The 24,345-nt window shown below is 55.8% G+C and overlaps 2 protein-coding genes across 3 annotated transcripts; both read left to right on the top strand.

Moving 5' to 3' along the window:
• The first annotated feature begins 589 nt into the window (after positions 1-589).
• CDC42EP2 (CDC42 effector protein 2) lies at positions 590-6,071 on the top strand. 2 transcript variants are annotated; one of them, XM_054001867.1, is made up of 2 exons: positions 590-1,146; positions 4,509-6,071. In XM_054001867.1, exon 2 carries the CDS (start codon positions 4,554-4,556, stop codon positions 5,151-5,153), a length of 600 nt encoding a protein of 199 aa, XP_053857842.1. In that variant the 5' UTR covers positions 590-1,146; positions 4,509-4,553; the 3' UTR covers positions 5,154-6,071. The 2 variants fall into 2 exon arrangements, with proteins under 2 accessions (XP_053857842.1, XP_053857843.1); XM_054001868.1 differs by lacking the exon at positions 590-1,146 and adding an exon at positions 3,102-3,159.
• A 2,902-nt stretch (positions 6,072-8,973) lies between these two features.
• Positions 8,974-22,186, top strand: DPF2 (double PHD fingers 2). Its single transcript, XM_054001854.1, is given in 13 exon segments — positions 8,974-9,057; positions 11,048-11,208; positions 12,334-12,441; positions 13,576-13,739; positions 15,082-15,174; positions 15,354-15,432; positions 15,994-16,035; positions 18,275-18,412; positions 18,541-18,669; positions 19,760-19,872; positions 20,840-20,866; positions 20,868-20,922; positions 22,030-22,186. Coding segments are annotated over 13 exon segments (1,218 nt in total). The 5' UTR covers positions 8,974-9,025; the 3' UTR covers positions 22,107-22,186.
• Positions 22,187-24,345: the final 2,159 nt, after the last annotated feature.

The raw sequence follows: 24,345 nt of genomic DNA, 5'->3' as shown, positions 1-24,345 counted from the left end.
GGAAGCGAGGCCGGGGTGGGGCCTGGAATCCGCTCGGGAGCGGCCGCGCCGGGACCGATCCCAAATCCTGGCCCCGATCCCAAATCCCGGGGTCCGCAGGTGACACCGCCGGGAATTCGGGAGAGGGAAGGGAAGGGAAGGGAAGGGAAGGGAAGGGAAGGGAAGGGAAGGGAAGGGAAGGGAAGGGAAGGGAAGGGAAGGGAAGGGAAGGGAAGGGAAGGGAAGGGAAGGGAAGGGAAGGATCCGCTCGGAATCCCGGGATGCTGCGGGGAGGGCGGGCAGAGCTCTTCCTGCCCTCCCGGCCGCGTCCGCGGCGCTGTCACATCCCGGATTTAAAGGGAAAGCAGCGATTCCTTCCTTTGATCAGGAAAAACGAGCGGATCCTTCCCCCACAGCCCCCCCCGCAACTCCTCTCCGCTTCCCGGCTTAATTAAACCAGCGCTTAATTGGAGCCCCCCCGGCTCCGCCCGCTCCCGGCTTAGAGCAGCGGCGGAGCTCCGGAGCGGCCCCTGGATCCCTGGAACAGCTCCTGGATCCCTGGAACAGCTCCTGGATCCCTGGAATAGCCCCGGAACAGCCCCTGGATCCCGGCCCGCCGCTTTCCGGGCGTTTTTTCCTGCGAACAGGAGAATCCCCGGATTTCCAAACCCCCGGATTTCTGAATCCCTGGATTTCCAAAGCCGCGGGCTTCCGAACCCCCGGATTTCCGAATCTCTGGATTTGCGAATCTCTGGATTTCCGAGCCCCCGGATTTCCGAGCCCCCGCTCCAAGGAGTGTCCCGGGAGCCCGAGCGGACTCCGACCCCCTCCCCGACCTGCGGCCGCTCCCAGCGCGGCTCCTGCGCCACTTCCCGGGGATCCCGGCCCGGGAGGAGCCGCCCGACGGAGCCCCTGCTGCTTTTCCCGGATTTTGGCTTTTTCCGTGGATTTTTTTGGCACCGAGAGGGGCCGGGGTGTGGCCGAGGCCGAGACTTCTTCCTTCCTTCCTCATCCTCCGGCTTCCCCAGGGATTGCCCCGAGCGCCTCGCCCCGAAATCGGGGTTTTCCTGGGAAAAGGGAGGACCCCCGGCAGGTCCCGCTGTCCCCTGGCATGGAATTGTCGCCGCTCCGCTGCCCCCGGCCCGGACTCTCCGCTGGATTCCCGAGGTGGGACGGGATGAGGGGAATTCTTTCCCGGTTTTAACCCATTTTCACCAATTCCAGCTTTTCCCGTGCCCAGAACGGGGTCGGATTTCACGGACGGGTCCTGGCGCCGCTCCCAAAATCCCCATTCCCTAAAAAACCCCACGACCTTCATCCCAAAGGGCTCTTCTTCCTCTCTCCCGCTCCCGCAGCTCCGGGGCCGCAGGGAAATGGGGCATTTCCATCCTTTTTTCGGGAAAATCCACCCTGCGGAGCGATCCCGGGGCAAATCTCCTTCCCAGGGGCAAATCCGGAGGCGGGGATTGAAATCGGGCACCAAAAAAAGGCTGGAATGGGTCAGGAGGGGAGGAATGGGAGGAACCCGAGGAGATTTTGGAGGCTGCTCCTCCCTCGGGCCATTCCCATGGGAAAAGGAGTTTTAATTCCATCCCCGAATCCCCGCTTGGGGAAAATCTGGATGCGATTGCTCGTGGGGACACCGGGGTGGGGAAGGGCTGCTCAGACAGTGCCAAAATTCCTGAAAATCGGCTAAAAAACCCCAAATTTCTGTGTGGCAGGGCCCAAAATGCTGGAAATGGGCAGGAAGTGAGAAATTTTTTATGGAAAACCAGTGGGAAATGTAAAAATTTTGACGTCCTGAAGCTCAAGGGGCTGAAAATGGGCGGAAAATTTCACATTGAGGTAGAAATTTCCAAAACCAGGTGGAAAAGGAATGGAATGTCCAGGTTGTGAGAGGTAAATTTGTGGCAAGTGGCAAAAATATCCCAAATTTTTCCTGAGCTGAAGCCTGAATTTCCAAGAACAGGTGGAAGATGAAAAACCTGGATGCGCTGAAGCCCAAAGTGCTGAAAAAGGACTGAAAATTTTCCTGTATTTTCAGAAAAAGAGCCGAAATTCCTCCCAATCCAAACCCTAAATCACTAAAAACTGATGGAAAAGGAACAGGATTTCCTCCATTGGAGCCAGAATTGATGGAAACAGGGAAAAATTCCTCAAATTTTCCTCTGTGGGAATCGAATCTGCTGATTCAGGCGATTCCAAGGGTCGGAGTCCTGGGAGCGCCTCCTGGAGCTCCTCCCACTCGGATCCTGGGGAAAACATCCCTTTTACCCCTGTTTTTTCCCTGTTTTCCCCCCGTTTTTCCCTGTTTTCCTCGTTCCTGACTCTTCCTGCTGGGGTGTCCTGGCTTCTCTTGGGATTTCAGGGATGGAAACTTATTATGGAAATTATTTCTTGGAGCTTTCCTCATGGTTCTCCTCCTTTTCCAGCCCATTTTCCACCTGTTCCGGATCTCCCTACAGGGAATGGGTTTGCCTAGGAAAAAAAGAATCCCAAAGAATTCCAGGAGGAGGGGATTTTGGGGCTGGAGCCGCCCCCATTCCAGGGATTTCCCTCTGGCAGCACAAAGGGAAAGCAGCTCCCGGAACATTCCCGGCTTTTCCCGGGGCTTTGTCCCGGAGCAGCCGAGCGGGAGCGCCCGGGGGGGAGGGACTGGGGTCAGTTTGGGCTGGGAAAAGGGATTTCCAGGAGGGGAACCATCCCGGGGCACCGGGATGTTCATCCCTATCATCCTCATCCTCACCTGGGAATCCACATTTCAAAGGCTTCTTTCCCTACAAATCCACTTCTTTCCCCCACAAACTCGTTTTCCCCCCTATAATTCCATTTTTTCCCCTACAGCCCCGGGTTTTTTTCCCTACAATTTCACTTTTTTCACCCCCTCCAACCCCACTTTTTCCCCCTACAATTCCCGTTTTTCCAACGGCCGCGGCCCCGGTGCCGATCCCGGTTCCAAGGGAAGATTCCCCGTCGCTGTCGCTGCTGCCAGCCCGGTGCCGCCGCCCCCTCCCGCGGTAATCCCGGGATTAGCGGCGCTGCATTCTGCACCGTCAGGATTCTCCTGCCCGGAGCCGCCGGACGGGGCCGGGCCCTGCCCCGATCCCCGGGATCGCCCCGGGACCCTCTCCCCTCCCTGCCCTCCCTTCCCTCGCGGCCTCGGGAGCGGCGCCGGCGCCGGTCGGTAACGGGGTCTGGGGGGATCGGGGGGGAAACGGGGGATAACGGGAGAGAACGCCATGAAAACGGGGGATAACGGGGGAGAACTCCATGAAAACAGGGGAGAACTCCATGAAAATGGGGGATAACGGGGGAGAATTCCATGAAAACGGGAGAGAACTCCATGAAAACGGGGGATAACGGGGGAGAACTCCATGAAAACGGGGGAGAACTCCATGAAAATGGGGGATAACGGGGGAGAACTCCATGAAAATGGGGGAGAACTCCATGAACACGGGGGATAATGGGGGAGAACTCCATGAAAACAGGGCAGAATTCCATGAAAATCAGATAATAAGGGAGGATTTCCTAAAAATGGGGGATGATAAGGGAATGTTCCCTAAAAATGGGGGATGATAAGGGAATATTCCCTAAAAACAGGGAATTATAAGGGAATATTCCCTAAAAACTGGGGATAATAAGGGAATATTCCCTAAAAACGGTGGATAATAAGGGAATATCCCCCCAAAGCAGGGAATAGGCAGGCAGCAGTCGGGTCGGGGGAGGTTTGGAGCGGTGAAGGGGAAATGGGATTTTCCATCCCTCGGGGCGTTGGTGGTGTTGTTGTGTTTTTAGGGATAAATCCTCCCGGGGCTTTTCTGGGTCGAATTCTGGCCAAGAGAGGCCCCTCAGGGTGTCCCAGCCCGGGACAAACCCATCCCTAAATCCCTCACTGCTGCTCCATCCTTGAAAAACGGGGATGGATGGAATTTTTTCCCTGAAAATTCGTGATAAGGGTGAAAACCTCCAGAACTTCCCACTCGCTGATTTAACAGGGAACGTTCTGGTGGCCCCAAACCCGTTCCATCCCTTTTCCCCTCCCACTGAGGCAGATCCAAAGGCTGGACACATTCACGGCACCAAAAATTCCCATTTTTGCCTCATTTCTCCCCAGAGCTGGAAAATCCGGCCCAGATCCGATGGCTGAACTCAGAGTTCGCAACTGAAACAGGGGAAACCCCAACTTCCTTCCCCTTCTGGCCCCAAATCTCCAAAATCTCTGGTTTTTACTTCAGCTGGGCTGGGCGGGGCCGGCACCGGGGTGAGAAAATCCCTTTTGGGTTAAAAACGCCTCTTCCCAGCACTCTGCTCTCCTGACCTCCAACTGCACAGCCCGGCTCCTCCTTAAAATCACAAATCCTCTGGATTTCCCTCCCTCCCTGCCACCGCAGCGCCTGGCTTTCATTACCTGCCCGCCTGGGTGTCGAGAGCGCGGCGGGGAAGGCCTGGGATTCGTTTGGAGGGTGAGTGAGGATGCCCCGTTGACGTGTCAGAGCTGAGCGTTTCCCCTTCTCTCCGCTCCTCCCCAGGCTGTCCTGAGGCCGGCCAGCTGGGCTCGCGTGCCGGTGGCCACCATGTCCACCAAGGTGCCCATCTACCTGAAGAGGGGCAGCCGCAAGGGCAAGAAGGAGAAGCTGCGGGACATCCTGTCCTCGGACATGATCAGCCCGCCGCTGGGGGACTTCCGCCACACCATCCACGTGGGCAGCGGCGGCGAGAGCGACACGTTCGGGGACATCTCCTTCCTGCAGGGCAAGTTCCACCTGCTGCCCCGCAGCGACGGTGACCGAGGCGGCGGCGCCGAGGCGGCGGCGTTCGAGTTCTCGCGCACGGCCACCATCTCCGGCGGCGAGGCGGCCGCGGCGCCGTCGCCGCTGCTCAAGAACGCCATTTCGCTGCCGGCGCTCGGCGCCGCACAGGCGCTGACCCTGCCCGCGGCGCAGGCCCCGCCGAAGCCCCCGCGGCTGCACCTGGACGAGGCCGCGGCGTCGCCGCCGTGCCCGCGGCTCGCCGCGCCCGCCAACGGCGAGGCCGAGCCCTTCCTGTCGCACGCCGGCTCCCTGCTGTCCCTGCACGTGGACCTGGGGCCGTCCATCCTGGAGGACGTGCTGCAGGTCATGGACAGGCACCGGGCCGAGCGCGGCGCCGGCGCCCGGCCGGAGATCCTGACGTGAGGGCGGCGCCGGGTGAAGGCGCTGGGAAATGGACGGTGAAGGAGGAGGATGGGGAGGAGGGCCTGGGGTGTTTTTCGGATGCGGCGCTCAGATTCCAGCTCGGATTCCCGCGTCTCCTCACGCCAGGTGAGGGTTCGGCCTCGGGCTCTCCCACCCTCCTCGGTGCCAGAGCTGACCCCGGGAAACGCGACCCCGCGGGATGAATTCATCTTTTGGGATGAATTCCAGAAGATTCCGGCCAGGAGGACTCGGGGGCACAGGGGGGTTTGATCTCCACGGCTCTGAACCTCCTGAACGGTCACGGCGCTGTCACCTCAACTTCTGCTCCATGAAATCCTCTGAAAGTCCCACAGTTCGGGAAATCTCCACCGGGAAATCTCCGCCGGGCTCCGTGTCTCTGTGGAGAAGCCAAAACTCCCGGTGGAGGAGCTGGGATCTCCCAGCAGGGCTGTTGTTTTAGGAACTCAATCCATGGAGGGGCCAAAAAACCCCTCTGGGGCCGACAGGACCGGGGCTGGGGCTGGAAATCGTCGAGGAGACGCAGAACCAACCAGAAATCCCAACGTGAGGCGCAGGTGGATCCCGGCAGCGGCGGATCCGCCGCGGATTGTTTGGGTGCAGTGGGAACAGGGCACGCCCGGGGGAATTCCAGCTGGATTTTGGGGAATAGGGACAAAAACCCCGGCTGGACACGCTGCTGGTGTCCCTCCGGGACAGGGTGGGACCAGCGGGGCCTCCTTGTCCAGGCTCCTGTCACAAATTCCATCCTTTCACCGATTTCTGGGAGTTTGAGCCCAGAACGGATCCCCCCAGGGCGGAGTCGAGGCCCCTCCTGACCCGGCTGCCTCATTGCCTCATTGCCTAACGAGTCTAATTTAGATTATCTGACTAATGACTCATTAGATTCACGTTAACGAACCCTTGTCCAGCCTCTTCCTTCCCCTCCCCCTCTGCGTCGATAAACCCGAACCACTTTTGGTGCAAACACCCAGAATTTGGGGATAAACCCATTTTCCAAGGTTTTCATCTGTAAAATAAGTAACAAACTGAGGTTAATTAGGCTCGATCAGGTTTAATTTCTATTTGGTCCAACTCTTCCCTGCTCTAAACTCTTTTCTCCCCCCACACTCTGTCCACGTTTTATTTATTTTGGGATTTTTCCTCCCCAAACCAATTCCAGCCGTTTCAGAGCCTCGTTCGTGATTAATTAACCCCCGGGACGTTTGTGATTAATTAATCCCAGAGCCTGGGATGGGAACGTGGCTCCGTGTCCCCTCCTGTCCCACAAACACAGCTGCTGCTCGGACAAACAACGTGAAGGGAAAGCAGCCCAGAACGGCTCATTTTGGGCGGGTTTCTGTGGTTTGGGGACTTTCCAACATGGGGTGGGCTGGGACAACGTGGATGGACTTTTTTTTCCTGGATTTCACCCCAGTTTTCCTGGCCTCCACCTTAATCAGTGATTTGAAGATGGAGCTGTTTGTGCCCCACCTCGGCCCAGGAATTGCAAAACCGTCGCTGCCGTTTCGAAATAACCAAAATCAGCCAAAATCCCCTTTTTTCCCATTTTGTCCCTTTTCTCCCTCAGTTTTTTCCCTTCCACAACCCAGGGCTGACTTTTGGGGTGTTCAGGCTTTAATCTGGGACCTCGTTCACTTGTTTCTGTTCTCCCCACACTCATCCCCCTCTGCTCCAGTCCTGGAAAAGCTCTAATTTGCTAAATTTGGGGTTTTTTAACCATGAAAAGGTGATTTTGCTTTTCTCAGCCCTCTCCTCCTTCCTCTTTTCTCTCCCTCCTGCACCCCTCAGACCACCCTTCCTATAAACCCCTGAAATTATCCCCAAAATTATTGTTATTATCCCTGAAATTATCCTGAAATGTTTTTTTTTTTCCCAATCTCATCTCCTGCAAAAAAAAAAAACAAATTCTTTAATTAATTTTTAATTAGTGAATAAATCATTTGGGATCCCTTTCCACAGGACTGGAGCCTCCTTCACTTCTCCCCTGATTAATCACTCCCCGAATTAACGATTTATGCAAACCAAACGCTGCTGATTTACTCCCAATCCCAAGAATTTGAGTCATCCGGAGCAGCAGCCGTGACTCAGCGCCCCCTCCCCTCCTTCCCCCTCCCTTTTTGGGGAGTTTATTCCGGAATCAATCAAGGATGGAATCGTTAATTAACCCCAGCAGGGGCACAGGCCTCCCTCCCAACTTCCTCGTCATCCCGGGATTTCCGGGCAGCGGATTAACGCCGCCCACGCCGGCGGTCAGTGCTTGACCCTCGGCGTGGCCGGAGCCGGGAACGGAGCCGGGGGATGAGTGCCAGCAACAGCTGGCCTGGGATTACCAGGAGGAGGAGGAGGAGGAGGAGGAGGAGGAGGAGGAGGAGGAGGAGGAGGAGGAAGAGGGAGGAAGGTTTGACCAGGGGGTGACCTTGGGGGAAAAAGGCAAATTCCCAGCAAACAGGGGAAAAAAAAAAAAACAAACAGGTAGGAGGTGGAAGGAAGGAGGAAAAAGAGAGAGGAACTCACCTGGAAGTGAGGAACTCACCTGGAAGCTGACATCAAACCACGCTCGCCGTGGGGGTCTGTGGGTGACCTCTGTCCTGGGGGATGAATCTGGGGATACTTGGTTAATTCAGGTTTGATAAAAAGGGAAAAGAGCTCAAAAAGGGGAATTTTTGGCAGGAATTGTTGGGGATGAAGAGACATAAAGGATCTGGGGAGATCAGGGATCTGAGGGATCCATCCTCACTTATCCCTAATTTCACCCTCTCCTGGCCCTCGTTTATCCCTCGTTTTATTTCCCCATCCCCGATTTATCCCTCATTTCCCTCCCAACCCTCACCCCTCTTTCCGTTTTATCCCCCAAACCTCCTCCATCCCTTCCCCTCCCCATTTCACTTTCCATCCTCTCTCTTCTCAGCCCTTTCCATGGAAAGGTTGAGGTTGAAAAAGACCTTCGGGATCATCAAATCCAACCTGGTCACTCCTGAATGGCGTCCCCATCTGCCACATCCAGGCTTTTTTGGGGATAATTCCAGGACAGCAATTCCACCACATGCCATGTGGGACAACCCTTTCCAGGAGTTTTCCTGAATAAACCTCCCCTGATACAACTCGAGGCTGTTCCCTCTTGTTTTACCCATCGGGAGAAGGGATCTCACCCCCAGCCTCATTCCAGGGAACTGTAGGGAGCAATGCGGTCTCTCAAACCTCCTTTTTCCAGGATAAACCCCCTCATCCTCTGCCATCATTTCCCACCTCACTTTCTGTCCATTTCTCCCTCACTCTCCTGCCTTGTTCTTTCCCATTTTTTCCCTCATTCTCCTCCCATCTTGTCGTTCATTATCCCATCCTTTTCTCCCTCACTCTGCCCACTCCATTTCCCCCCTCAGTCTCCCCCCTCCATCTCCCCCTTATTCTCCCCCCATATCCCCCACTCTGCCTCCCTCTTTCATCCCCACGCCCTCCCTTTCTCCCCGTACCTCCATCCGCCCCTTTCTCCCGGATTTTCCCCTTTTCCGTGCATTTTTTCCCCCTCAGATCCTTTTCCCGCCATTTTTCCCCCTCAGACTTTCGCCCCCCCTCCCCCACTCCCCCTTTTCCCGCCTTTTTCCCCCCCCTCCCCGCGCACGCGCGCGGCACACAGCGCCGCCCAGCGGCCGGGAGGACTCCACGCTCCCCTTCCCCCGGCCCTCCCTCTCCCTCCCTCCGCCTCTCCTGTCTCCACCCTTCCCTCTCCCCGCTCCTCCTCCTTCCTCCATCCCTCTCCTCCCTCCTCCTCCTCCTCCTCCTCCCCGCTCCATCCCTCTCCCCGCCCCTCCCTCCGCGCACGCGCCCCGCGGCGCCCCGGCGGCGGAGCCAAGATGGCGGCGGTGGTTCAGAATGTGGTCAAGCTGTGAGTGCGGGTCCCCCCCCCTCCACCCCACCCCCGGTCTCCCCCTGCGGCGCGGGAATGGTGCGGCCCGGCCGGGCGCGGGAAGCGGGGCCCCCCCCTTCGCCCCCGCGCGCCGGACGGGACCAAGTGGGCGGGGAGGGGGGGTGGGGGGGGGGGGGGAGGGAGCGATACGCGCGCATTGTTCGCGGTGAACTTTGCTGAGGGGGGCGTTAAGGACACCCCGAAATCCTCCCCCAGCACCGGGAGGGCCGCAGAGGCTTGAGGAGAGGGGGAGAGCCTGCGAGGGTCCCGAGGGGCCGGGGGGGGGTCCCGAGGGGCCGGGGGCCTCCCGCAGGTCTGGCCCTGAGAGGGTCCTGGAGAGGGCAAAGCCGGGGGTTCACCGCTGTAAAAGTCCCTGTATTGTGTCCCTGTGCTTCCCTGTGCTTCCTCACGTATCCCTAAACTCCCGTGTGCGAGCGTCCTGTAGAGGCCAAGGACGGGGGAGTCATCCCAGCACATCCCTGTGCATCCCTGGAGACTCCTTGAATATCCCCGAATATCCCTGAATATCCCTAAATATCCCCGAATATCCCTGTACATTCCCTGCTCATTCCTGCGCTACTTCCCTGTGCATCCCAGCCAGAGGGTCCTGTGGAGAGCTTTCCCTGTACTTCCCTCGAAATCCTTGTATTTCCCTCAGAATCCCCGTATCTCCCTCGAAATCCCTGCATTTCCTTGTGTATTCATGTACTTCCTTCTAAATCTCTGTATTTCTCTCTGTATCTCCCTGTGTATCGCTGTGTTTCCTGTAAATCCCTGTATTTCCTGTAAATCCCTGTACTTCCTGTAAATCCCTGTATTTCCTGTAAACCTCTGTATTTTCCTGTCCATCCCTTTGCTCCATCTCTTCCCTTCCCACCCCTGTGAGAGTGTCCTGGAGAAGCCAAGGAATGGGAAGTTGGTTCACTTTATCCCTGAGTGTTTCCACGTTTATCCCTGAGGGTTTCCATGTTTATCCCTGAGGGTTTACCCCTGATATTCTCCAGGACCATCCCCAAGGGTTTCCAGGTTTATCCCTGATATTCTCCAGGATTTTATCCCTGAGGGTTTCCAGGTTTATCCCTGATATTCTCCAGGATTTTATCCCTGAGGGTTTCCAGGTTTATCCCCGAGGGTTTCCAGCTTCATCCCTGATATTCTCCAGGATTTTATCCCCGAGGGTTTCCAGTTGTATCCCTGACACTCCCCTGGTATTCCTGACATCCCTGAGGCACAATCCCTGAGAGGTTCCCCATTCCCTGTGCCCATCCCTGCCAATCCCTGTGCCAATCCCTGCCGTTCCCTGTGCCATTTCCCGTGTCCATCCCCACCATTCCCCATGCCCATCTTGGCGTTCCTGGTGCTGATCCCGCCATTCCCCATGCCCATCCCGCTGTTCCCCGTGCCCATCCCAGCGTTCCCGGCGCTGATCCCGCCATTCCCTGTGTCCATCCCCACCGTTCCCCGTGCCCATCCCGGCGTTCCCTGTGCCATTCCCTGTGCCATTCCCCATGCCATTCCTTGTGCCGTTCCCCGTGTCCATCCCCACCGTTCCCCGTGCCCATCCCGGCGTTCCCTGTACCCATCCCCGTGCCCATCCCGCCGTTCCCGGCGCTGATCCCGCCGTTCCCCGTGTCCATCCCAGCGTTCCCTGTGCCATTCCCTGTGCCATTCCCTGTGTCATTCCTTGTGCCGTTCCCCGTGCCCATCCCCACCATTCCCCGTGCCCATCCCGGCGCTCCCAGCGCTGATCCCGCCGTTCCCCGTGTCCATCCCAGCGTTCCCTGTGCCATTCCCTGTGTCATTCCTTGTGCCGTTCCCCGTGTCCATACCCACCGTTCCCCATGCCCATCCTGGCGCTCCCGGCGCTGATCCCGCCATTCCCCATGTCCATCCCCACTGTTCCCCGTGCCCATCCCCATGCCCATCCCGGCGCTCCCGGCGCTGATCCCGCCGTGCCGCGCGGTTGCAGGCTGGGCGAGCAGTACTACCGGGACGCCATGGAGCAGTGCCACAGCTACAACGCGCGGCTCTGCGCCGAGCGCAGCGTGCGCCTGCCCTTCCTGGACTCGCAGACCGGCGTGGCCCAGAGCAACTGCTACATCTGGATGGAGAAACGGCACCGCGGGCCCGGTACGGCCCGGCAACGGCGGGGGAACACCGGGAAATGATGGGAAACAGCGGGAGGGCAGGGCGGAAACAGCGGGGAAATGATGGAAAACAGCAGGAGAACAGTGGGGAAACAGCAGGGAAATGATGGGAAACAGCAGGGAAATGATGGGAAACACCGTGAGGGCAGTGGGGAAACAGCAGGGAAATGAGGGGAAACAATGGGAGAACAGTGCAGAAACAGCAGGGAAATGATGGGAAACAGCAGGAGAACAGTGGGGAAACAGCAGGGAAATGATGGGAAACAGCAGGGAAATGATGGGAAACAGCAGGGAAATGATGGGAAACAATGGGAGAACAGTGCAGAAACAGCAGGGAAATGATGGGAAACAGCAGGGAAATGATGGGAAACAAGAGGGAAATGATGGGAAACAACAGGAGAACAGTGGGGAAACAGCAGGGAAATGATGGGAAACACCGTGAGGGCAGTGGGGAAATAGCAGGGAAATGATGGGAAACAATGGGAGAACAGTGCAGAAATAGTAGGGAAATGATGGGGAACACTGGGAGGGCAGGGCAGAAACAGCAGGGAAATGAGGGGAAACAATGGGGAAGTGATGGGAAACAATGGGGAAGTGATGGGAGAATGGTGGGAAACAATGGGGAAATACTGGGAGAACAATGGGGAAACAAGAGGGAAATGATGGAAAACAATGGGGAAATTATGGCAGAATGGTGGGAAACGACGGGGAGACCCTGGGAGAATGATGGGAAACAACAGAGAAGTGGTGGGAGGATGATGGGAAACAACGGGGAAATGATGGGAAACAGTGGAGAAATAATGGAAAATAGTTGGAGAGCAATGGGGAAGTGATGAGGAAATGCTCGGGAGAATGATGGGGAGCAGTGGGGAAATGATGGAAAACAAAACAATGGGGAAATGGTGGGGAAGCAGTGGGGGAGCACGGGGAAAACACCAGGAGAACGATGGGGAAGTGGCAGGGAGGGGAAGGGGGCTGGGGTCACTTGGGGCCGTTTTGGCACATCCTTGGGAGAGTCTGGGGAGTTTTGTCACAACCTCGGCTGATTCCCGGGAGTTTTGTGCCTCCCTGGCCGGATTTTGGGGGATTTCCCGGGATTTCTCCGCAGGTTTGGCGGCCGGGCAGCTCTACTCGTACCCGGCGCGGCGCTGGCGCAAGAAACGCCGCGCCCACCCCCCGGAGGACCCCCGGCTCTCCTTCCCTTCCATCAAACCCGGTAATTCCCCCGTTCCCTGCTGGATTCCTGGGAATTCCACCCTGGATCCGCCAGCATCCCTCACCCACCCTCCTTTTCCCTGTTTTTTTCACCATTTCCCCCCATTTTTCTCTGTTTTTTTCCCCGTTTTCCCCATTTCCCCCCATTTTTTCCCATTTTCCCCTATTTTCCCCCTTCTTCTCTTCATTTTCCCCCATTTTGTTCCCCATTTCCCCCATTTTCCCATTTTTTCCCCATTTCTCCCATTTTTCCTGGTTTTTTTCCTGGGTTTTTTTTTCCTGTTTTTTCCCCATTCCCCCCCCTTCCCTCCATTTTTTCCCCCATTTCCTCCCATTTTTCCCCCCATTCCCCCTTTTTTCCCCATTTTCCCCATTTTATCCCCATTTCCCACCATTTTCCCTGTTTTTTCCCCGTTTTTCCCATTTTTCCCTGTTTTTCCCTGTTTTTCCCATTTTTCCCTGTTTTTCCCCATTTTCCCTGTTTTTTTCCCATTTTTCCCTGCTTTTTCCCTGTTTTTCCCCATTTTTCCCTGTTTTTTCCCTGTTTTTCCCTGTTTTTTTCCCCATTTTTCCCATTTTTCCCTGGTTTTTCCCCGTTTTTCCCCGTTTTTTTCCCATTTTTCCCTGTTTTTTCCCCATTTTTTCCCTTTTTTCCCATTTTCCCCATTTTTCCCTGTTTTTTCCCCGTTTTTCAACCGTTTTTCCCATTTCCCCCTGTTTTTCCCCTGTTTTCCCCCTGTTTTTTCCCTGTTTTTTCCCTGTTTTTTCCCTGTTTTTTCCCCGTTTTCCCCCCATTTTTTCCCATTTTTCCCCGTTTTCCCCCACTTTCCCTGTTTTTCCCCTTTTTCCCCCCCATTTTTCCCCATTTTTCCCTGTTTTTTCCCTGTTTTTCCCTGTTTTTTTCCCTGTTTTTCCCATTTCCCCCCATTTTCCCCTGTTTTTCCCATTTCCCCCCCATTTTTCCCTGTTTTTCCCCCTTTTCCCCCCCATTTTTCCCCATTTTTCACGTTTCCCCCCATTTTGCCCTGTTTTTTCCCATTTTCCCCCCCCATTTTTCCCCGTTTCCCCCCCATTTTTCACGTTTTCCCCCCCATTTTTCCCCATTTTCCCCGTTTTTCCCCCGTTTCTCCCCCAGACGCGGAGCAGGCCCTGAAGAAGGAGGGGCTGCTGGCGCAGGACGGGAGCAGCCTGGAGGCGCTGCTCCGCACGGATCCGCTGGAGAAGCGCGCGCTGCCGGACCCGCGCGTGGACGACGACAGCCTGGGCGAGTTCCCGGTCACCAACAGCCGCGCCCGCAAGGTGCCGCCGGAATTCCGGACGGGATAGCGGGAATTCTGGCTGGGAATTCGGGAATTCTGGCTGGGAACTGCGAATTCGGGATAGCGGGAATTCCGGCTGCGAATTCGGGATAGCGGGAGTTCCAGCCAGGAATTTGGGATAGCGGGAATTCCAGCCGGGAATTCGGGAATTCCAGATGGGAATTCGGGATAGCGGGAGTTCCGGCCGGGAATTCGGGAATTCCAGACGGGAATTTGGGAGTTCCGGCCGGGAATTCAGGAATTCCGGCTGGGAGCTGCGAATTCAGGATAGCGGGAATTCCAGCTGGGAATTCGGGATAGCAGGAGTTCCAGCCGGGAATTTGGGATAGCGGGAGTTCCGGCTGGGAACTGCGAATTCGGGATAACGGGAATTCCAGCCGGGAATTCGGGATAACCGGAGTTCCAGCTGGGAATTCAGGAATTCGGTCCGGGAATTCGGGATAGTGGGAATTCCAGCCAGGAACCGGGAATTCCATCTGGGAATTCCAGCCGGGAACTGGGGAATTTGGGATGGGATCCAGGAATTCGGGATACCGGGAATTCCAGGATGGGGACCCAAAATTCCAACCAGGAACTGGGAATTGGGGATGGGAACCGGGGACCAGGAATTCTGGGATGGGAACCAGGAATTCCAACTGGGAATTCCAGGATACCAGGCACTGGGAATTCCGGGATGGGGACCGGGAATTCTGCACCGGGAATTGGGAATTTTGTGGCACAAAATTCAGATTTTCCACCCCCTTTCCCATTCCGGATGTGGATTTTAGGGTTTGGGATGGGTTTGGTGGGAGAGGCAAAGGGAGAATTCCAGCCCCTGGGGAGATTCTGGAGCCAAAATTAGGGAATTCTTGGCCCAAAGAGAAATCTTGGAGTTTCAGGAAAGAAAAAAAAAAAAAATTCAAGGGAAGGAGGGAGATCCTGCTCCCAAAAATCAATGGGAGGGAAAATTCCAGCCCAGAAATTCAGGGAAGGGGAACTTTCTGATCCTGAAATTCAGTGAGAGGGGAGTTTTGGGGTCATTTTCCCAGAATTCCGTATTTTTCCCTTCCTGGGGCTTTCCCACGGGATTTTTTAGCGGGGAAATCCTTCCCCAGCCTCATTTCCTCTTCTCTCAATTCCTTCTCCAAGCACTTTTCCACCAAACCAGGCCCTTCCATGACTTTTTTTGGGGGGATAAAACATCTGAAATTCCTTTTCCATCCCCAAAAACCTTTCGGGATGGATCCAGCTGCGGCCCCTCCTGCCTCCCTTCCCATTTTTCCCCGTTTTTTCCCGTTTTTTTCCCCGTTTTTCCCCGCTCTAACCCCTCTGCTCCTTCCCAGCGGATCCTGGAGCCCGACGATTTCCTGGACGATTTGGATGATGAGGATTACGAGGAGGACACGCCCAAGCGGAGAGGGAAGGGCAAGGCCAAGGTGAGGCAATTCCCGGGACAGGAAATCGGGATTCACACCCCTCGTTTCTCCCGAATTCCCAGGGATTCGTGGTCGGTTCCGGGCCCTTCCCACCGCGGGGCACTGTTGGGTCGCTCCTTGCCCTGCTGCCCATCCCGGCCCCGTCCCGGTTTTTCCCCCAAATCCCGACTTTCCCGCAGGGAAAAGGCGTCGGGGGGGCTCGCAAGAAGCTGGACGCGGCCATCCTGGAGGACCGGGACAAGCCCTACGCGTGTGACAGTGAGTGCCGGGACGGTTCCGGGCTCGGCAGCGCCGGCATCGCGGCCTTCCAGCCCGGAGCGGAGACCCCCCACTCCCGGGGAGGGCAGGGCCGGGTCTCCCGTGGAGTTTTCCCACTGGGAATACTGGGGAACGGCAGGATACGAACCAGGATAAAACCAGCTTAAAAAGCAGGATAAAAATGAGGGTCAACTTCCCAAACAACCCCCCCCCCCACCAAGGCCGGGAAGGCCCCTCCCCTTCATCCCAGTGGTTTTCCAGTCGGATCCCAGTCCCTGGGACTCATTCCCAGCCCTCCCTTAAGGATCTGGGAGCTGTGAATTCCAGCAAAACCCTCGGAGCGGGGGCTCCGTCCCTCCCAGCCCACGAATCCAGGGGATAACGGGATGGGGAACGCGAGGGAGGCTTTGCCAGCTCCTTTTTCTCTCTTCTTCCTCCTGTCCTGCCACTTCCCAGCACTAATTCTCCCCCTGGCTCCTGAGGTTGTGTTTTTCCTGCCCTTTTCTCCCGGTTTTCCGTGTGTGTCCGTGTCCTCTCACGACTTCTCTTTCTGTGTTTCAGACAGTTACAAACAAAAGCATTCCTTGAAACCTCCCGACCGAGGTAGTTCCGCTCTCTCTCTGCTCGTTTTTCCTGCTTTTCCTCCTTTTTTTTCCCCTTTTTTCCACCCAAAAAAAAAAAACCCCAAAAAACAAACAAAACAAAACAAAACAAAACAAAAAAACCCAAATCCCCCTGCGGAGCCCCGGGGTGGGCAGGAGGAGGGGAGGGAGAAGCCAAAGGCCACGGGAGCGACGTCAGCGCCGGCCCCGCTCGGGCCCCCTGACCCTTTTCCAGCAGGGAACGGGGCCGGGAAAACAAAGATTAACCCCCCCCTGCAGAGCCAGCGATGGGAAAAACACGGAGTTTGCACCCCAATCCCGGAGTCTGCACCCAAATCCCAGAGTTTCTGCCCCAGTCCTGGAATTTCCACCCCAATCCTGGAGTTTCCACCCCAATCCCGGAGTTTCCACCCCAATCCTGGAGTTTCCACCCCAATCCCGGAGTTTCCACCCAAATCCCGGAGTTTCCACCCCAATCCTGGAATTTCCACCCAAATCCCAGAGTTTCCACCCCAATCCTGGAGTTTCCACCCCAATCCCAAATCCCGGGATGTGCCGCTGCCTCCAAAGCCCCCCCGGTTGTTTTCCCGCTCCGAATCTGCCGGGATTTTGCCTCCAAAAAGCCCCAAAAAAATGGGTCAGAGGTGGGGAGGGGAGTTTGGGATATTCCCGGGATGTTCTGAGGCTCCTCTTCCTCACCTCGGGAGGAGAATTCCAGAGTCGAGTTTGGAGATTGTCCTGGAGGTTTTGGGGGGAGGAAAGGTGACTTTGGAGCCCCGTGGATCGGGAGGGAAGCGGGAATTCCATGGGAATCGCGTTGGGATTGCTGCTTTTTCCTCGCTGCTGCTCCAATCCCGTTTTCCCCCTCGAACCCCACCGATCCCAGGGCGATTCCCGTGGTTTTTATCCCAAAAAATCCAGCGTGGGCTGCAGGAGCCAGCCTCCCTTTGGGAGTTCAGCCCCATTTTCCCTCATCCAGCTGTTTTTTTTCCCTGATTTTTCCACGGTCTGGGGGGATCCCGAGGTGGAAGCGGATCCAGAAACTCCCGAGGTGTTCCGGAAAAGCTCCGGAATCAGGAAATCTCATCCCAAAGCAGCTCATTCCCAATTTTTGGAAAAATGCTGGGGAAACTTGGGAAACATCTGTACCAAGCCCTGGAATTCCCCTTCCGCTGCTGCTTTTTTGGGATTTTATCCCAATTCCTCAGGCTCATCCTTCCCACACCAAAACAGGGCTGGAAAGGGGTTTTGGGGTGTCCTTGGATAAGGAAAAACCCCAAAAATCCCTGGAAAAGCAGCGCTGGGGAACTGGAGCCAATTCCCTGATCCACGAGGAGCCAGATGGAGGCAGAAATCTCCCAAATTCCAGGCTGGGAAACAGGAAAAGGGATGGATTTTGGGGTTCCAAGGAGCTGGGATGGATCCACGGCCGCTGCCACATCCTTCCTTGGAACCCCAGAATTCCCAAGTTTCCCCTTCCCTCGGTTTTTAACCTCGGGATGGGAATTTTTGGGGTGGGAATTTCCTCTCCTCGACACATTCCCAGTGGGGATTTTGCCATTGGATTGATCCCAGGGAGTTCACCTGGAATTCCTTTGGGATCCCACAGTGTTTACCTGCAATTCCTTTCGAATCCCAGGGAATTCACCTGCAATTCCTTTGGGATCCCAGGGAATTCACCTGCAATTCCTTTGGGATTTCCTAGGGAATTCACTTGCAATTCCTTTGGGATCCCAGGGAATTCACTTGCAATTCCTTTGGGATTCCAGGGAATTTACCTGCAATTCCTTTGGGATTTCCCAGGGAATTCACCTGCAATTCCTTTGGGATTTCCTGGGGAATTTACCTGCAATTCCTTTGGGATCCCAGGGAATTCACTTGCAATTCCTTTGGGATCCCAGGGAATTCACCTGCAATTCCTTGGGGATTTCCCAGGGAATTCACCTGCAATTCCTTTGGGATTCCAGGGAATTCACCTGCAATTCCTTGGGGATTTCCTGGGGAATTCACCTGCAATTCCTTGGGGATTTCCCAGGGAATTCACCTGCAATTCCTTTGGGATTCCAGGGAATTCGCCTGCAATTCCTTAGCACTTCCGGGTGCTTTTACCCACTTCCAGCCTCTTTGCTCTCCCAGCCCGGCGCTGGGACCGGCCCTGGAGGGTTCAGGATTTGGGAATTCCCTCCCCTGCCCGTCCCTAACTGGGATTTCCCGGGGTTTTTCCCGGATTTCCCCGGCAGTCTGCGGGAAGCGCTACAAGAACCGCCCGGGGCTCAGCTACCACTACGCCCACTCCCACCTGGCCGAGGAGGAGGGCGACGACAAGGACGACTCCCAGCCCCCCACGCCGGTGTCCCAGCGCTCCGAGGAGCAGAAATGTAAGGGAAAAAAAAAAACAAAAAAACAAAAAAACCCAAATCCCACCTGGGATAGAGCAGCCGAGGCGTGGGGGGCGGCTCCGGGGGGGGAATTCTGGCCCTGACCCCCCTGACCCCCCCTTTTGCAGCCAAGAAGGGCCCCGATGGATTGGCCCTTCCCAACAATTACTGCGACTTCTGCCTGGGCGACTCCAAGATCAACAAGAAGACGGGACAGCCCGAGGAGCTCGTGTCCTGCTCCGACTGCGGCCGCTCCGGTGGGCACCGGCAACGCCGGCCCGGCAGTCCTGGCAGTGCCGGGCCTGGAGGGGCCGGGATGGGGCTGGGGGGGTGGTTGGGATTGGGGATCCGAGGGTTTCCTTCTGGATTGGGGCTGGGATGGGGCTGGGGGGACATTTGGGATTGGGGATCTGAGGGTTTCCTTCTGGATTGGGGCTGGGGGGGACGTTTGGGATCGGGGATCCGAGGGTTTCCTTCTGGATTGGGGCTGGGGGGACATTTGGGATCCAGGATCCAAGGGTTTCCTTCTGGATTGGGGCTGGGGGGACGTTTGGGATCGGGGATCCGAGGGTTTCCTTCTGGATTGGGGCTGGGGGGGATGTTTGGGATCCAGGATCCGAGGGTTTCCTTCTGGATTGGGGCTGGGGGGGATGTTTGGGATCCAGGATCCAAGGGTTTCCTTCTGGATTGGGGCTGGGGGGGATGTTTGGGATCCAGGATCCGAGGGTTTCCTTCTGGATTGGGGCTGGGATGGAGCTGGGGGGACGTTTGGGATCAGGGATCTGAGTGTTTCCTTCTGGATTGGGGCTGGGGGGACGTTTGGGATCCAAGGGTTTCCTTCTGGATTGGGGCTGGGGGGACGTTTGGGATCAGGGATCTGAGGGTTTCCTTCTGGATTGGGGCTGGGATGGGGCTGGGGGGACGTTTGGGATCCAAGGGTTTCCTCCTCCTGGAGGGGCCAGATTGGGGTGGGGAAGGATCTTTGGGATTGTGGGTCCAAGGGTTTCCCTCTCCTGGACTGGGACTGGGGCTGGGGTTGGGGCTGGGGAGGATCTTTGGGATCAGGGCTCCGAGGGTTTCCTTCTGGACTGGGGCTGGGGGGACGTTTGGGATCGTGGATCCGAGGGTTTGGATGGGGCTGGAGAGGGGCGGGAATTGGGGAATGCTTGGCTTGGGATGGATCTTTGGGACCGTGGGATCCAAGCAGGTGCCCCACGATCCGTTGGGATGTCCCCACGAGGGACACCCCTGTGTGTGTCCCACACGTCCCTGTGTCCCTGTGTCCCTGGGGTGTCCCTGCTGTCCCTGGGGTGTCCCTGATGTCCCCGATGTCCCCGATGTCCCCAGGCCACCCGTCGTGCCTGCAGTTCACGCCGGTGATGATGGCAGCGGTGAAGACGTACCGCTGGCAGTGCATCGAGTGCAAGTGCTGCAACATCTGCGGCACCTCCGAGAACGACGTGAGTGCCCAGGGCACCTGGGGGTGCCAAAAACCACCTGGGGGTGCCAAAAACCACCTGGTAATGGCCAAAAACCACCTGGGAGTGCCAAAAACCACCTGGGAGTGCAAAAAAATCACCTGGGAATGGCCAAAGCACCTGGAGTGCAAAAAAATCACCTGGGAATGGCCAAAAAATCACCTGGGAGTGCCAAAAACCACCTGGGAGTGCCAAAAAACCACCTGGGAGTGCCCAAAAACCATCTGGGAATGGCCAAAGCACCTGGGGGTGCCCAGAGCACCTGGGGGTGCCCAAAAATCACCTGGGAGTGCCAAAAATCACCTGGGAGTGCAAAAAAACACCTGGGAATGGCCAAAAAATCACCTGGGAGTGCCAAAAACCACCTGGGAGTGACAAAAAACCACTTGGGAATCGCCAAAGCACCTGGGGTGCCCAGAGCACCTGGGGGTGCCCAAAAATCACCTGGGGGTGCCCAAAAATCACCTGGGGGTGCCAAAAAAACACCTGGAGTGCCACAAAAACCACCTGGGGGTGCCCAAAAAATCACCTGGGAATGGCCAAAGCACCTGAGGGTGCCCAAAGCACCTGGGGGTGCTCAAAAAACCACCTGGAACCTGGGGATGCCCCAAAACCATCTGGAATGGCCCGAAATTCCCACTGGAGGCTCTTTGGTGGGGGAAATCCGTGGGGTTTAGGAGTCCATGTGACCCGGGAAAGGCTTTTTTGGGAAAAAAAAAAACAACAAAAACTGGATGTTGGTAATTGCAGGATCCCAGAGCCGTTCTGGGAGAAATCCTGGGCTTTTCATCATCCCTGGGATTCTTCCTGCAGGAAATTTCTGCCTTTCCAGAACCTTCTGGATACGGGGGGGTGGGGGAAATGCTTAGCGAGCTGCGGGAGAGGCTTTTTTTTGGGGGGGAAAAGGGGGAATTTTGGCAGTGGGATGATGGGAATGTGCCCGGGCCAGGACCAGCTGCTGTTCTGTGACGACTGCGGACCGCGGGTACCACATGTACTGCCTGACCCCGCCCATGTCCGAGCCCCCCGAGGGTGAGTGCGGCCCCTGAGCCCCTGATCCCACCCCAAATCCTCCCCTGGGATCCCCACCCCAAATCCTCCCCTGGGATCCCACCCCAAATCCTCCCCTGGGATTCCTGATCCCCTGGGATCCCACCCCAAATCCTCCCTGATCCCCTGATCCCACCCCAAATCCTCCCCTGGGATTCCTGATCCCCTGGATCCCACCCAAATCCTCCCCTGGGATCCCACCCCAAATCCTCCCCTGCAGCCCTGATCCCCTGGGATCCCACCCCAAATCCTCCCCTGGGATCCCATCCCAAATCCTCCCCTGGGATTCCGGATCCCCTGATCCCACCCCAAATCCTCCCCTGGGATCCCACCCCAAATCCTCCCCTGCACCCCTGATCCCCTGGGATCCCATCCCAAATCCTTCCCTGGGATCCCATCCCAAATCCTTCCCTGGGATTCCTGATCCCCTGGGATCCCATCCCAAATCCTTCCCTGGGATCCCATCCCAAATCCTCCCCTGGGATCCCACCCCAAATCCTCCCCTGCACCCCTGGGATCCCGCCCCAAATCCTCCCCTGGGATTCCTGATCCCCTGGGATCCCATCCCAAATCCTCTCCTGGGATCCCGCCCCAAATCCTCCCCTGGAATTCCCAATCCCTGGGGATCCCACCCCAAATCCTCCCTGGGGCTGGGAAACCCTGGGGTTCTTCCTGGGTTTCCTCCTGGGATGTGGGGAGGGGTTTTTATTGTCCCAAGTCCTCCTCTTCCTCCTCCTCCTCTTCCTCCTCTCTTGCTCTTTTTCCTCCTCTTCTTCCTCTTCCTTCATTCTCCTTTTCCTCCTTCCTTTCTTCTCCCTCTTCCTCCTCTTTGTTCTCTTCCTCTTCCTCCTCCTCTCCATCTCCTCCCTCCCTTTTCTCTTCCTCTCTTCTTCCTCCTCTTCCTCTTCATCCCTCCACTTTCTTCTTCATTCTCTTCCTTCCTCCTCCTCTTCCTCTCCCTCCTTTCTCTCCTCCCTCTCCCTGCCGCCCTCATTAAGGCTAATTGGTTAATGAATTGGTGATTGGTTGGTTAATGGCCCTCCCGGGAGGATGAGGGGCTGAGGCCGAAGGCTGATCCCGTTTCTGCAGGGAGCTGGAGCTGCCACCTCTGCCTGGACCTGCTCAAGGAGAAGGCGTCGATTTACCAGAACCAGAACAGCTCCTGATCCCGCCCTTCCTCCCCATCCCCATCCCCATCCTCATCCTCATCCTCATCCCCGAGCCCTCCTCATCCTCACCCCTCCGCTTGGGGCCTTTTATTTCCCCTTTTTTTTGGGTCCTTTTCCCTTTTTTTCCCCTTTTTTTTTTTTTTAACTCTTTTTTGGGGTTCTGTTTCTTTTATTCCCCTTTTTTTTTTTAATTTTTTTTTTTTATCCTGTCATTCCCTTTTTCACCCTTCTTTTTTTCACCTTTTTTTCATCCTTTTTTTTTTTTTAACTCTTCCATTCCCTTCATTCCACCCCTTTTCCCCCTCCTTTTTCCCAATTTTTTTTGCTCCTTTTTTCCCCAATTTTTTCCCCTCCTGACATTTTTTGGGGTGACGGCCCCAGGGTGACATTTTTGGGGTGACTTTCATCCCTTCCTCCCCAATTCCCAGGATTTCACCCCAAAACTCACTCCCCTCCCCCTCCTGGCACCACAGGTGCCAAACTTTCCCTTTTCCCCTTTTTTTTTTTTTTTTGGGAATTCCGGGTGATTTTGGGGCTTTTTTTTTTTTTCCCGTTTTTGAGGCATTTTTCCCACTTTGATTTTTATTCCATTTCCCCCCATTTTTATCCCCACCCCCCCCCCCAGGATGCTCCCGGCCCCTCCCCCACCCCACGAGGCCTTACCCCTCCCCCACCCCAAAATGGGGCAGAATCCCTGGATTTGGGGATTCCCCCCCACCCCTCCCCCGCTGGCACAAAATGGGGCAAAACCCCCCAATTTGGGGTTTTCCCCTGGCTCCCCTCCCCCCCCCAGGGTTGGTTTGGGGTTCAGGGGTGGGGGAGGGGTTGAGGTTGGATTTTTGGGGGGTAAAAAAATCCCTTTGGCCCCAAAATGCCGCTGGGGGGGGGATGGGATGGGAGGGGTTTGGGGCTGTGGGAACCCCCCCCCCAATTCCCCAAATCTCCCCCGAATCCCAAATTTTCCTCCTCCCTGGGTCCCGTGGACTGAATGTGCCTGTTTTTCTAAAAAAAAAAAACAAAAAAAACCCACAAAAATAAATGGACTTTAAAGCACCTACCTCCGACTGCCCCTCCCCCCCTGCACCCCAAATCCCCCCCGGACCCCCCCCGAGAGGACCCCCCGGGATGGGCCCCAAAAACGGCCAAAATAACCCAAAAATGGGCAAAATAACCCAAAAAAATGGGCAAAATACCCCCAAAAATGACCAAAATTACTGGAATAGCCCAAAGTTTAACCAAAATAGCCCCAAAATGACCAAAGTAGCCCCAAATTTACTGAAATAATGTTGAGATCGCCCCAAATAGCCCCCAAATAACCCCTCAAATTACTAAAATAACCCCAAAATGACTGAAGTGATCTAAAATTATTCAAATAACCAAAAAAATAGACAAAAATAGCCCTAAAAGCACTGAAATGCACCCAAAATAACCCCCAAGTGACTCAAACAGCCCCAAACCTGCCCCAAATAACCCCAAAATGACTCAAAAAGCCCTAAAATAACCAAATAACCCCAAAGTGATGATGCACCCCCCAAATTTATTCCTAGAATCCAAAATAACCCGAAATAAAACTACAAACTGACCAAAATAACCCCCAAAAATCCTGGAAATCACCCAAAAATGACCGAAATACCCCAAAACTGGCCAAAATCACCCCAAAAATGACTGAAAAATGACCCCAAAGTGCTCAAAATTGACCCAAATCCCTGAAATCCCCCCCAAAATTCCGGATCCGAGGCCTCATCCCGGTGGTTTCTCTCCTCCCCGTCCCGAGCACGATTTTGGGGGGAATCGACGGCGTTTTGGTTCAAAATGGGATTTTTTTCCCCCGTTTTCGTGCCCTGCCGGGGGGTGGGGACATGGAAATGTCCCAAAACCAGGGAGATTCACCCCAAACTCCCCTCGGCGAAGCTTCACGGTTGTGTCTTATCCGGGAAAGAGCAAAACGACACCAAAACAGCTCATTTTTCGTAATAAAAACGGCAAAAAAATGGAGTGAGTGGGGTTTTTTTTTTGGGAAAAATGGGAGCGGCAGGGGCAAAAAACGAAATTTGGGGGGAAATTTTTGGGGAAAAAAAGTGGGGGTTTGGGGGCAAAAATTGAGGCGCTTTGCACAAATGGAGGATTTTGGGGCAAAAGTTGGGGATTTGGGGGCAAAATATGAGGGATTTTGGAGCAAAAATGGGGATTTGAGAGCACAACGTGGATTTGGGGCAGAAATGGAGGATTTTGGGGC

This window comes from Vidua macroura, chromosome 33, assembly GCF_024509145.1.
Source record: "Vidua macroura isolate BioBank_ID:100142 chromosome 33, ASM2450914v1, whole genome shotgun sequence".
Lineage (NCBI taxonomy): Eukaryota > Metazoa > Chordata > Aves > Passeriformes > Viduidae > Vidua > Vidua macroura.
This window is presented reverse-complemented; position numbering and strand designations above follow the sequence as displayed.